Source organism: Leguminivora glycinivorella, chromosome 25 (genome assembly GCF_023078275.1).
Source record: "Leguminivora glycinivorella isolate SPB_JAAS2020 chromosome 25, LegGlyc_1.1, whole genome shotgun sequence".
Classification (NCBI taxonomy): Eukaryota; Metazoa; Arthropoda; class Insecta; order Lepidoptera; family Tortricidae; genus Leguminivora; species Leguminivora glycinivorella.
Genome location: NC_062995.1, coordinates 7,646,523 through 7,659,153, shown reverse-complemented (window position 1 = coordinate 7,659,153; position 12,631 = coordinate 7,646,523). Strand labels below are relative to the sequence as shown.

The 12,631-nt window shown below is 40.7% G+C and overlaps 1 protein-coding gene across 1 annotated transcript in view; it reads right to left on the bottom strand.

Moving 5' to 3' along the window:
* LOC125239282 (zinc finger protein 724-like) overlaps nucleotides 1-12,631 on the bottom strand; it is a 31,998-nt gene that overhangs the window by 1,333 nt on the left and 18,034 nt on the right. The window contains exons 12-14 of the mRNA XM_048146820.1: nucleotides 9,145-9,286; nucleotides 6,987-7,118; nucleotides 577-777 (exon numbers count right to left, since the gene is read on the bottom strand). Coding sequence (XP_048002777.1) covers nucleotides 577-777; nucleotides 6,987-7,118; nucleotides 9,145-9,286 — 475 coding nt within the window. The remainder of the gene's footprint in view (nucleotides 1-576; nucleotides 778-6,986; nucleotides 7,119-9,144; nucleotides 9,287-12,631) is intronic.

Genomic DNA, 12,631 nt, shown 5'->3' with positions numbered 1-12,631 from the left:
TTTGCGTCCGGGGTTAGAAATATACTTACAAACATGTGCCTCCGCCGGTTGTTGAAGAAGGCGAAGTGTTTCCCACATAAAGGACACTCGTAGCTCGGCCTGGTGGCGCTGTGCACCCTCATGTGGAACACCAGGTTGGTCTTCTGGTTGGTCTTTTGACGTGTCTGTCTGTTTGTCTGTCTGTATGTCTGTCTGCCTATCTGTCTGTCTGCCTGCTTGTCTGTCTTTCTGTCTGTCTGTCTGCCTGCTTCTCTGTCTTTCTGTCTGTCTGTCTGTCTGCCTGCTTGTCTGTCTGCCTGTCTATTTGTCTGTCTGCCTGTCTGTCTGTCTGTTTGTCTGTCTGTTTGTTTGTCTATATGTCTGTCTGTATGTCTATCTGTCTGTCTCTGTGTGTCTGTCTGTGGCATCGTAGCTCCCGAACGAATGAACCGATTTAGATTTTTTTTTGTTTGAAAGCTGAGTTAGTCAGCAGCCATGTTTCATGAAAATCGGTCCACTATGTCGCGGTAAAAGGTTTTTCAAAATTTTGAATTTATGGCAAGGTTATAGTTGCGTCGGGGGTTGAAATATACTTACAAACATGTGCCTCCGCCGATTGTTGAAGAAGGCGAAGTGTTTCCCACATAAAGGGCACTCGTAGCTCGGCCTGGAGGCGCTGTGCACCCTCATGTGGAACACCAGGTTGGTCTTCTGCGTGAAGCTCTTCTCGCACCGGTCGCACTTGAAACGCTTCTCGCCGGTATGAACCCACATGTGGTCTTTTAGGAGGGCCATACTCTGCAAAATATAAATAGATATCAATAACTGTTGTAAGGACACCCCCAACCTAGCCCCAAACCGTAGAGGAATAAGTAAGGAAAGTGTTAACTCCATACAGTGCGACCATAAATTAAATATAACTAGATCATACCATATACCATCCCATACATTAAAATGCAACCGCCTAAGACCGCGCTAACACTCCACCACACATAGATGGCGCCACAAAAAAAAATGTCTTGTAGCTTTCGATTATACTTGTAGATGGCGTTAAGTGTCACTTTTGACATAGATTTACGGCTCGGAATTGACACTTAATGCCAATCTACAAATAATCGGTGGCAACAAGGCATTTTTTTGTGGCGCCATCTATTTGTGGTGGAGTGTAAGCGCGTTCGTAGGCGGTCGCATTTTAATTTATGGGATGGTATGATCTTGTTATATTTAATTTATGGTGCGACAGAAAAATGTAGAGGTTTGCGGAGGGCGCCACTGAGCTTCAACAGGCAACATTTATTATAACACTTAAACGATATTGATGCGTTATTACTCATATCAAAGAGGATCGAGTATTATAAAGAGTTACTGCCAAAGTAAAATGTGTAATCAGAGTGCATAGACTGTCATCTCTTAACACAGGCTTAACTTTTGAACCTCAGTTTTGACAATTTGGGCCATATTCTTAGCATGATAATATATGTGTTAAGGTGGTTCGCTTTTCATACAAAAAGCCGCTCCCATTTATTTAGTCACCGCATACTACAACTAAATAAAAATATGCGCATACATCTACTTCACATTATCCATTGTCGCAGTATTAAATGAAATACATTGTTTCATACAGAAATCATGGACAAATCCATGTGATTTTTTTATTAATTTTACGTAAATGTGCGTGCCAAATTTTGTGTACAGACACAGAGCCGTCATATTTCGCGCATTTTTAGTTGACATGCCAAAGCGTGACGGATGCTTTATCCACGTGGATAAGTGATAAAATTGGAATCATAATACGCCGGCAGACTCAGAAATAATGACACATTTTGTCAATAAAGATACATATCGTGAATTTCGACACTGCTAGTGTAAATCGAAATGGCGTCTCGGTCAAATTACTGACTAATATGGTGCAGCAAATCCCGAGTTCCATCCCGAAGTTTTTTTAATCATTTGAACTTTTTTGAATTTATTAAGTTTTTTATATATTTTTTAAAGGAACATTTAACTATATTGCTTTGCTATTTTTTATTTTCATACAATAATACTATACAATCCTTTATTATGCCTGGTAGATTATCTTTGGTGAAACAACGAATTCTTCCACTTCGATAATAGAGAGTAATTTGACATTATAATTTATATTTAAATTAATATATGTATAGCCTAATTTCGTCGGAAACTGCGTGGAAATGTAATGGCGTCGTTGTTAAACAGTCGTCTGTCACGCCGTGAAGCTGCGTTCGAATCCCGGGTTTCTATCAACTTTTTGTATTTTTTTTGCATATAAATTTCGTATTTTTTTATTGACCGAGCAAGAAGGGAGAGCCGAAGGTATCAATTTTATCTTAGAGAACGTATTGATTTTTTATTCTCATTTTGATTTTCCATTTATTTAGTTAAGATATAAAACATAACTTTTACTCGTTAGATAAAAAAGACAGAAGTCCACTTGAGTTTTTAAAGCATTACGTTACTTTACTCAGTTCAACCCTGTTTCTTGAAGTACCTGCTTCTTGAAGAACCCCATATCATAGCGCAAGGGGAACACATCAGAAGGTAGCTCATTCCACAACTTGCACGTTCTGGGCAAAAACGAGCGAGTCCCGTTTGTTCTTGGTTTGCCACGTGTCGAGAAAGTGAGGATGAACTGTTTCTTTAGCGGGAGGTGCGGTGATAAAAGCGCGACGGTGGCACCAAGTCAAAGAGTTCATCAGAACATTCCCCGTTGTACAGACGGTAGAACAAGCATAGAGAGCCGACATCTCTCCGAAGGCTAAGAGGATCTAAACCGGCTGTGAGATCGGAATCGCCAACAATATGAACTGCCCGACGTTGGATAGAGTCAAGTGGAAGAAGTGCTCCAGATCAGAGATGAGAACAGTACTCCATATGAGGTCGAAGCAGTGCTTAGCAAAAGCCGGTGACCCGATGTGAAGTACTGTTTCGCTCTATTGAGCACCCCGTGCTTCTTAGAGGCCAGTTTGGCCTTGAGTTCCAAATGACCCCGAAACTGGACCTCCTTCGTAATGTCGACACCGAGTATCCCGATACTCTTAGAGATAGTAAGAGGAATATCCTGAAATTTAAGCGCTATGTCAAATGGGGTTTTCTTAGCGGAAAATGCGCAAACTTGTGTCTTTAATTACTGGGGTTAAACTCAACGAGATTACCTGCTGAAGAGAGGCCTCGATTCAGACACAAGTTGCATTCTGCTTTCCAAAACCTGCTCACGAGAGGCATTTGCACGACCAGTGTATTAGCTATCACCTGTGCTGTCATCCGCATAACAATGGATATTACTAGCTAGTAGCATATCATTGATTTTTTTTTTTTTATTCGTATGGCGCATTTACATAAACTTTCAAACAATATGTAGCTAAATGTAATAATTCTAGAATTATAAGTCCACATTCAGGGTCCCAAGCCACGAGATTGCGTCAGGTGTTAATTTAAACAGGTCTTCCGGAGGGCCTGGGAAAGCATGCAGAGGGCAGCGCTGTATAATGTGCTCAATGGTTTGAGCCTCTTCACCACACTCGCAGAGCGCAGAGTCCCGCCAACCCCATTTATGGCGGAAGTAATTGCAGCGCCCGTGACCAGTTCTCATTCTGTTCACTCGACACCAGAGTTTTCGTGGCAAGTCAAAACCACCTGGTTTCGCTATGGGATCCATGGTTGGCAGTATAGTTCCAGCAGTAGTTTTACTCCACTCGTATTTCCAACTCTGTTCGAGGTCAAAATCAGTCAGTTTTTGGGCTGTAACGCATGCTGGGTGGCGAGACTTAAGACGTTGGGGTGGGGGATGGCAAAAGGACTGGTGGCAAGGCAAAGACTGCTGCGCTTTTATTTTTTCTGCTTCCCTCTTTAGCGCTTGTAGTCTACGCAGGTGCGGCGGAGCAATATGACTAAGAACCGGTAGCCAATGAAGGGGCGTAGACTTTATTGTGCCTGATACACAACGCATGGCTTCATTCAGCTTAGTATCCACTTTCTGAACATGTGCACTATTCAGCCATACTGGGGCACAGTATTCGGCAGCTGAGAAGACCAGGGCCGTAGCCGATGTACGAAGGCAATCAGCTGAGGCGCCCCAAGTAGTACCGCTAAGTTTGTGGAGGATGTTATTCCGCGTGGCAGCCTTCAACGCAACTTTGTGGAGATGTTCTTTGTAGGTCAAAGTTCTATCCAGTGTCACCCCAAGATACTTTGGATAGGGATTGTGTCCCAACTGACTTCCATTGAGAAACACAGCCGGGTGGTAGTTAGCAGACCGATTGTTGAGGTGAAAACATGCCACTTCCGTCTTGCTTGCACTAGGTATTAGACGCCAAGCGTTGAAGTACTCACTGAGTTTTACTAAATCTGACGACAAAACTTCCTCACCGGACTTGAAATCTTTACTCTGGTAAACAAGTGCTATATCATCAGCGTAAATGAATTTAGTGGACTCAGTAGGTGGTAAGTCGTGGATGTACAAGTTAAAAAGACTTGGAGCGAGGACAGAACCCTGGGGTAAGCCATTGTTCAGTCTTTTCTTGCGGCTTTTGGCATCACCAAGATAGACCTCAAATTCTCTATCGCTAAGCATACTCATTATTATGTCTGCTATTTCTCGGCTTGGGATCGCTTTAAGAATTTTACACATTAAGCCTTGCTTCCAGACAGTATCATATGCCGCAGTCAGGTCCACAAAGACTGCAGTAGACTTCAATTGTTTCTGAAAGCCAGCTTCAATATGTGTGGTCAGTGCCAATACTTGGTCCGTGCAGCTTCGTCCTCTTCTAAAACCTGCCTGCTCTGGTGGAATAACAGCGTCGATGTGTGGTGTGATTCTTGAGAGAATAAGGCGTTCTAGTAACTTAAATGTGCAACTGAGAAGGGATATGGGTCGAAAGTTTTCAGGCTTGTCATCCGTTTTGCCAGGTTTTAGGATTGCAATGACTTTGGCTAACTTGAATTCCCTCGGTAAGCAGTTGTTTTGTACAATATTGTCGAAGGGGCAGTAAGCCAGCTTATGCTTGCTGGACCCATGGCTCGAATAAATTCGTTGAAAATGTTATCTGGTCCAGCTGCTTTACTATATTTTAGGAGCTTTATGCCTTCCATTACTTCGCCTATGCTAAAAGGTCTTGAGAGAAGATGGCCCGTTGGAGCGTTCCTCCTAGCAGTCCGCAGTTCTTGCTTAACTCGTTTTGAGAACAATTTATCCCGCTTAGCTCTGGTTACTTCTACCATCCGATTTGCAATGGCGTCAGGCTTTATGTTTCGACCGGAGCTTCGTGGGTGAGGTTTTCCTGAGAGGCGGTGCAGGACTTTCCAAGCCTTACGACTTGATCTTTTAAAATCCATGTTGGTAACTGTAGATTTCCACTTCTCCTTCCTAAAAAGATCCAAAGATTGGAGTAGCGTGGCTCCAGTCGCATGATCTTCTGTTTCCATATACTCTCGGTATAATTTTTCGCTGTCGGTGTTCCAACCTGGCACATATTCTTTTCTGAAACCTCTTGGAATATTCTTCTTGGCGGCTTTAATGACTAGCTCAACGAATGTTTTGTAGTTTGCTGGGACGGGGTCCAAGTTTGCAGCTACAAGCTCCGAATCCAGCGTCTTTTCAAAACCCTTCCAATCCGCGCGGTTGAAATTCCATCTAGGAGCTGGTATTGAGTTGGTCAGTGGTATCTTGAGACCTACTTCTGAGATGACTGCTCTATGCTGGCTATTTGGGAAATTTCCTTGGACTGAGCGTGCAGCAGGAAGGGGCTGGTCAAGGTGATCCTTTGAGACAAAGGTCAAATCAGGGTTGTAATCTTTGCCCCATCTTGCGGAGTGGAAAGTACCCCTATCCTTAGCATCAAACAGTAGGTGTAAGTCACAAAGGTCCGCCCAAAATGCAAGTGCTTCTCCGTTATCGTCAGCGCTGTGATACCGCCAGGATGTATGGTGGCTGTTAAAATCACCAGTGTATATAGAAGGGTGTGGGAAACTGGGTAAGACACTTGTTGGCCACTTTACTTTTGGCGGTTTATACACATTCGTCACTGTGAGATTTTTAACTCTGATTATGATGGTGAAAATCAGGTCAATATCACCGGTGTCTATCAGCTGGACATCATTTAGGCTAGATCTTACATAGGTAGCTATGCCATACTTTGGATGGTGAACAGCTTTGACCAATGTAAACCCCGGTATCTGGCCTCTTCGTTCAAGATCTGAGTCGTCCTTCGTGTGAATTTCCTGAATGCAGACTACGTCGATGTTTTCCTTATGCAAAAGCCTTTGCAAGTAGTCGCTTTTGGCTGAACTTATGCCTTCAATATTAATTTGCATGATGCGAACTGAAGGTCCGACATCCCTAGTCGAAGGGCCCTGAGAAGGGCCTTTGGGAACAGCATTTCTTGCCATGTGGAATTCGCAATCGGAACAATTACTTTGGAAAGTTTATTTCGCCTCGTAGTTTGTCACTCTTTAGCACCACCCAGGGGACACGTGCAGGGCTGTGGTAGGTAAATCCTGCGGACGCGAGTAACAGTTGTGCGGACGCGAGTAATCATTGATATAAAGGGTGAACAGGGTCTGTGATAGGACAGATCCTTGGGGTACACCAGCGTTAAAGGGTCGGAGATCTGAGCATTGACCATTGAGCATTGATCTGAGTGACAACTGAAATGCTCCGCCCAGATGGAAAGCTGGCGACCCACGTGCAAAGCCTTTCTGTGAGCCCGTACGAGGGAAGCTTGGAAAGAAGCGCCTTATGCAAACCCTATCAAAAGCCTTCTTGTAATATAAGTTGTAAACTGTTTTAATATTAAATTTTTGGCAGACGCGACACTGTTGACACCTAGTGTCGAGTACTGATAATTAACGCTATTTGACGCATGATTGACGCTAGATGTCACTACAAAATAACTTGCATTTACTGATGTATGATTACAACTCTTCCCTTACTTATTCCTCTATGATATGAATGAGACAACATAGGTCTCACGTGAGGTTACTGATAGTTTTACCTGGAAGATGCGTCCGCACTGCTCGCACATACAGGGTGTCTTCATTGCGGGGTACTTGGTTCGATTCTTGTCGGGGTGCGCGCGGCGGAAGTGCTGCGCGTACAGTCTTAGATCACGTAGTTGGACGCCGCACTGAAAACAAGCAATTTTTAGAGTTCCGTACCTCAAAAAGGAAAAACGGAACCCTTATAGGATCACTCGTATGTCTGTCTGTCCGTCTGTCACAGTCAATTTTTCGGAAACTACCGAACCGATTAACTTGAAATTTGGAACACATATTTTTGGGGGCCACTTTTGGGGGGTAAAAGTGAAAATTAAAAATCAAAGTTTCTAGAACTATATTGCGTTACATATCAAATGAAAGAGCTTTTTATAAGTATTTAAAAAAAAATAGTAAAGTACGTAAAAATAGGCAAAAAATTACCATTCCTCCCCCCTTATCTCTGAAATTACTAAGCGTAAAATTTTCAAAAAAATACACGAGGTAGTTTTCAATCTATAGATTACAGAAAAAAACTCAAATTACGAATTTCACTCACTGCCGCTGCAAGGAGTTACCAAATCTCTTGAAATTGTGTGAGCGCGTTTGAATATTACATATACCTAAACTCATTTCTCTTTCGTTTTGTTCAAAATATCGATTATTCGCAAAAATGACTTAAGTTCCTACTAAAAATGAGGCGCTTAAGCTCTTCTTGTAGTGTACGGAACCCTTGCAACGCGAGTACAAGTCGCACTTGATTAAAATTCCAGTTGGCAGCACTGAGCGTTGAACGTTTAACGCTGTTAGTTGGAAGTCGTCGGAAGTCTCACTTTAATAACTGTAAGACTAAAAAGTATGAAAATGAAAATGTTTTCGTTGCGATTTGCAATTTCTCTTTCAAAACTCGTATAATGCAGTATTTCCATAGAGCTTTTGCATATATGGGACATTGATTTCTGCCCTATAATCCAGGTTATCTCAATATAATATAACCACAAAATTAAAATTTTGAAAAAACCTCCGACCGCGACATAGTGGACCGATTTTCATGAAACAAGGCTAAGAACACTCCCGACTAACTCAGCTTTCAAACAACAAAAAAAACTCAATCGAAATCGATTACACATATGAAAGAAAAACCGGCCAAGACGGTTTTTAGGGTTCCGCAGTGAACTAGGAACCCTTATAGTTTCGCCATGTCTGTCTGTCCGTCCGTCCCGCGGATAATCTCAGTGACCGTTAGCACTAGAAAGCTGAAATTTGGTACCAATATGTATATCAATCACGCCGACCAAGTGGTAAAATAAAAAGTGGGAAAAAATGCTTTGTTAGGGTACCCCCCCTACATGTAAAGTGGGGACTGGTTTTTTTTTTCATTCCAACCCCAACGTGTGATATATTGTTGGATAGGTATTTAAAAATGAATAAGGGTTTACTTTAATCGTTTTTTGATAATATTAATATTTTCGGAAATAAACGCTGCTAAAGGAAAAAAAAATGTGTGTCCCCCTCTAACTTTTGAACCGTATGTTTAAAAAATATGAAAAAAATCACAAAAGTAGAACTTTATAAACACTTTCTAGGAAAATCTTTTTTAACTTGATAGGTTGAGTAGTTTTTGAGAAAAATACGGAAAACTACGGAACCCTACACTGAGCGTGGCCCGACACGCTCTTGGCCGGTTTATCTTTCATATGTGTAATTTATTTCGGTTTTAAGGGGCTGACAACACCCAATTGTGTAAAATTGATGTTACTTGCGCAGTTTTTTAAGACAAACTATAAGTCTTAGTAAGGCAAGTAAATTATATGTTATTATTCATTATATTTCAAAGAACATAGCCGTACTCGATACACAATTTAATGAAATCGGCTCGATAGAAAAAAATTGCAAATATTGGTCTCGAGTTCGTCATTAAACGGTTGTGTGTCGTTCAATTATTCACTTAGTTGTCTTTAGTTAATATTATAATAACAAATATGTACATATCTAAAACACTAACGAAACATTTTGCACAAATAATGCATCTTTCTATTTTATTTTAATATTTTTTTCACTTATCGTACCTATCCGCCATCTTTTAGTGACATCGCGCTCTCACTTACTCCTATACGATTAGACAGTGTACGCTAGCGTCAAGGCCATTGGGTGCTGTCAGCGTCTTAACTATCGTACCTGTTCGCAAGTGACGGGCCCGGCGGCGTCCTGCCTCTCTGCTCCGTCGCGCGCGTGGATGACGGGCCTCCTCTCCACTCGGCGGACCACGCGCCCGTTCTTCTCCGCGTTTATGCTTTGCGAGTCGTTGCGGATGCGATTCCTGTACGGTTACAAAATAAAAGTGCAAGATTACTGTATTTAATAACCTTACAGTTAATTTAACCTCCTGGGGTTCAATGTCCTAACCTACTAGGACAAAACACCTACGATGGAATTTGAATCTACGTTAATTAGGATTGAGTTGCTTTTGATTCGTTCGATTTTCAAAAAAAATAAATTCAGCCCTGTTTTATAGCACCATTGATTCAGACTGGCAAATTGTTTATATGGTAAATAAAATAAAAATAAAATAAATAAAATAAATATTATAGGACATTCTTACACAGATTGACTGAGCCCCACGGTAAGCTCAAGAAGGCTTGTGTTGTGGGTACTCAGACAACGATATATATAATATATAAATACTTATATACATAGAAAACATCCATGACTCAGGAACAAATATCTGTGCTCATCACACAAATAAATGCCCTTACCGGGATTCGAACCCGGAACCGCGGCGTAGCAGGCAGGGTCACTACCGACTGCGCCAGACCGGTCGTCAAATGGTGGGTCGCTAGAGGTTAAAACTGAAATAAGTTTTTTCGCAAAGATTTCATTTTTTTTTTCATTTTTAGAAGCGCTGGTAGTGCGGTAAGTGCATGCGACTTTCGTTCCGGAGGTCGCGGATTCGAACCCCGGCTCGCACCGATGAGTTTTTCGAAACTTATATGCGAAATGTCATTTGATATTTGCCAGTCGCTTTTCGGTGAAGGAAAACATCGTGAGGAAACCGGACTAATTCCAATAAGGTCTAGTTACCCTTCGGGTTGGAAATTCAGATGGCAGTCGCTTTCGTAAAACTAGTGGCTACGTCAAATATTGGGATTAGTTGTCAAAGCGGACCCCAGGCTCCCGTGAGCCGTGGCAAATGCCGGGATAACGCAAGGAGGATGATGATGACTTCATTTTTGGCACAAGCTTTTATCGCCGACTGTACCTTTCTTTCAACAGTCATCTACTGCTCTCCGAGACATTTCTAAAAATCCCTTAGGTACTCGACTTCATTACAGAGTTCCTATGGCCACCTTTCTGCTTCATGAGATCAGCTCCATGATCCCATAATATTGCATTGTCACGTGATTTACATATGTGTGCAAAATTTCCTCCTCAATCAGTTAAAGAAATCTGCTTCAAAATTGAGTCGCAAGATTTTACCCGAACATAAGATACATAATTACATACTTATAAAATAAAAATAAATAAAAAAATAAAAATAAAATAAAAAAATAAAAAATAAAAAAGCCTTTTATTTTTTGCAGACTTAAATAATAACATGCTACAATTTATCTGGTCAATATAATTAATTAACTATTTAAAATATTATTATTTTAATTAGACACATTCAAATAATTTAGTAATTCAGATAATTCTATCATTCAATAATTTACGTTAATACAAATATTATAATTTAAACTAGTTAATTTTAGATGAAACAGTTTTGGGAATTCAGCTAACAAAGATGTTGCATGGTATATTAACATAGGTAATGCATTTATTATTTGGAAGAAAGTAGTCATCAATTATTATATGTAGTAATCAGTACGCTTCACAAAGCCAGCGAAGACGCACGTGCATAAACTTTACGTATTTATTCCAAACGAGGCAGCGATTGTCAAACTCTCATCATGCAGTGTTTTGATTGCAACCTAGAAATCAGCGATTCGGCTCAGTGTAGCGGGTGTAAAAATCATTTCGGATTTTGTTGTGCTAATATTACAGAAACGGCGTATAGAAAAAGGAAAACTGGGTGGAAATGTTTAAAGTGTTCAAAGTGTAAAAAGGATACCACACAGTCTCCCTTAGTCACTAATCAGCCGAATATGTCTAATCATGGGCCGAGCCCTTCCAAACCAGTTGATCTGGAATCTTTACTTAGTGAGATTCGTGATATGAAGCCGCATGTTATGAGCCTATCGACTCTTAAGCAAGATGTCGTCGATATCAAGGCTGATCTGGCGGAGATAAAAAGAACTTGCGATTTCACAAGTAATAAATTGGACGAGTGTATTTCACGTTTAACAGAAGTTGAGAAAAAGATTCCTGAGATCGAGATTCTCCAAGGCAAGGTTCACACTTTAAATCAGGAAGTGTCATCACTCAAAAGCGAACTCGCTAGTAAGGATCAATGGCACCGCCTCAACAATGTGGAAATTAAGGGGTTCCGCTAAGAAAAGAAGAGAACCTGTTCTCAATCCTTGATAAGATCTGCGGCGTTGTGGGCTTCCCAATCGACAAGACTAGCGTTAACTATATTTCAAGGGTCCCTGCTTCTAACTCGAATGAAAAGTGTATCATAGTAGGATTTATAAACAGATATATAAAGGAAGATTTCCTGGCGTCTGCGCGACAAAGGAAGATCATCACGGCTGCTGAAATTGGGTTTCAGGGCAGTCAACAACGGATATATGCAAACGACCACTTAACTCCTACAAATAAACAGCTGCTCACGAAGACGAAGAGTACTCTGAAGGCGAAAGGATATGCTTACATATGGGTTAAATATGCAAAAATTCACGTTAGAAAAGATGACTCCTCCAAAGTATTTATAATTAATAGTGACCACGATTTAAACAAACTGGTTTAACTAATGGCTTACGGTGCTTTGTTTCCTCGCTATTGCTGTCCCAGATAATTCTAGTAGCAAATTTACTATTTTTTATATTAAACTTAAAAGTGTTACACATTATACAAACTTTGAGAACCTTTGTACGTCCCGAACCAGGCGGCAGTTGTTATTGTCCGGGCCGGCCGCTTATCGCCGATTGCATTTTTTGCACGATGTTACTATTACCTGCGCCGTTAAGCTCATTAACATATATTTATCCCTGTCTATTTCATTTGATTATCGGGCCTGTTTATTGTTTGCTCTCTCGCGCTTACGGGAAACTGTTTATGTCTATAAGAAATAATTTAAATAATCTTGCTTATCGATCGTTCTGGATGGTAACGTTGTACTACTTATTTACGGGGCTTTTTAAGTGTTCATTATCATGTTTTAATAAAATATTTTTAACTACAACATTTATAAGTGTTAAATAAATCAAGCTGTCCCATAATTTACTACCAAAATGTGAGGGGCTTAAGGACTAAAACGTCGATATTTTACAGAAACTTATATTAATTATTTCATTGCAATTTTCTGTGCTAAAATCTATTAGACCGGCATCGCGCTTTAAATATTATTTCAATAAGGGTGATTATATATCTATTAATAATGAGTTACTTCTGGTTAACTGGATTAACGAATTCTCGTGGCGATCGCTTGACCAGTGCGTTGAGTTTTTTTATTCTACTTTCAAAAGACTAAGAGATAAGTATATTCCCCATAAGGTCTTAGGCGCGA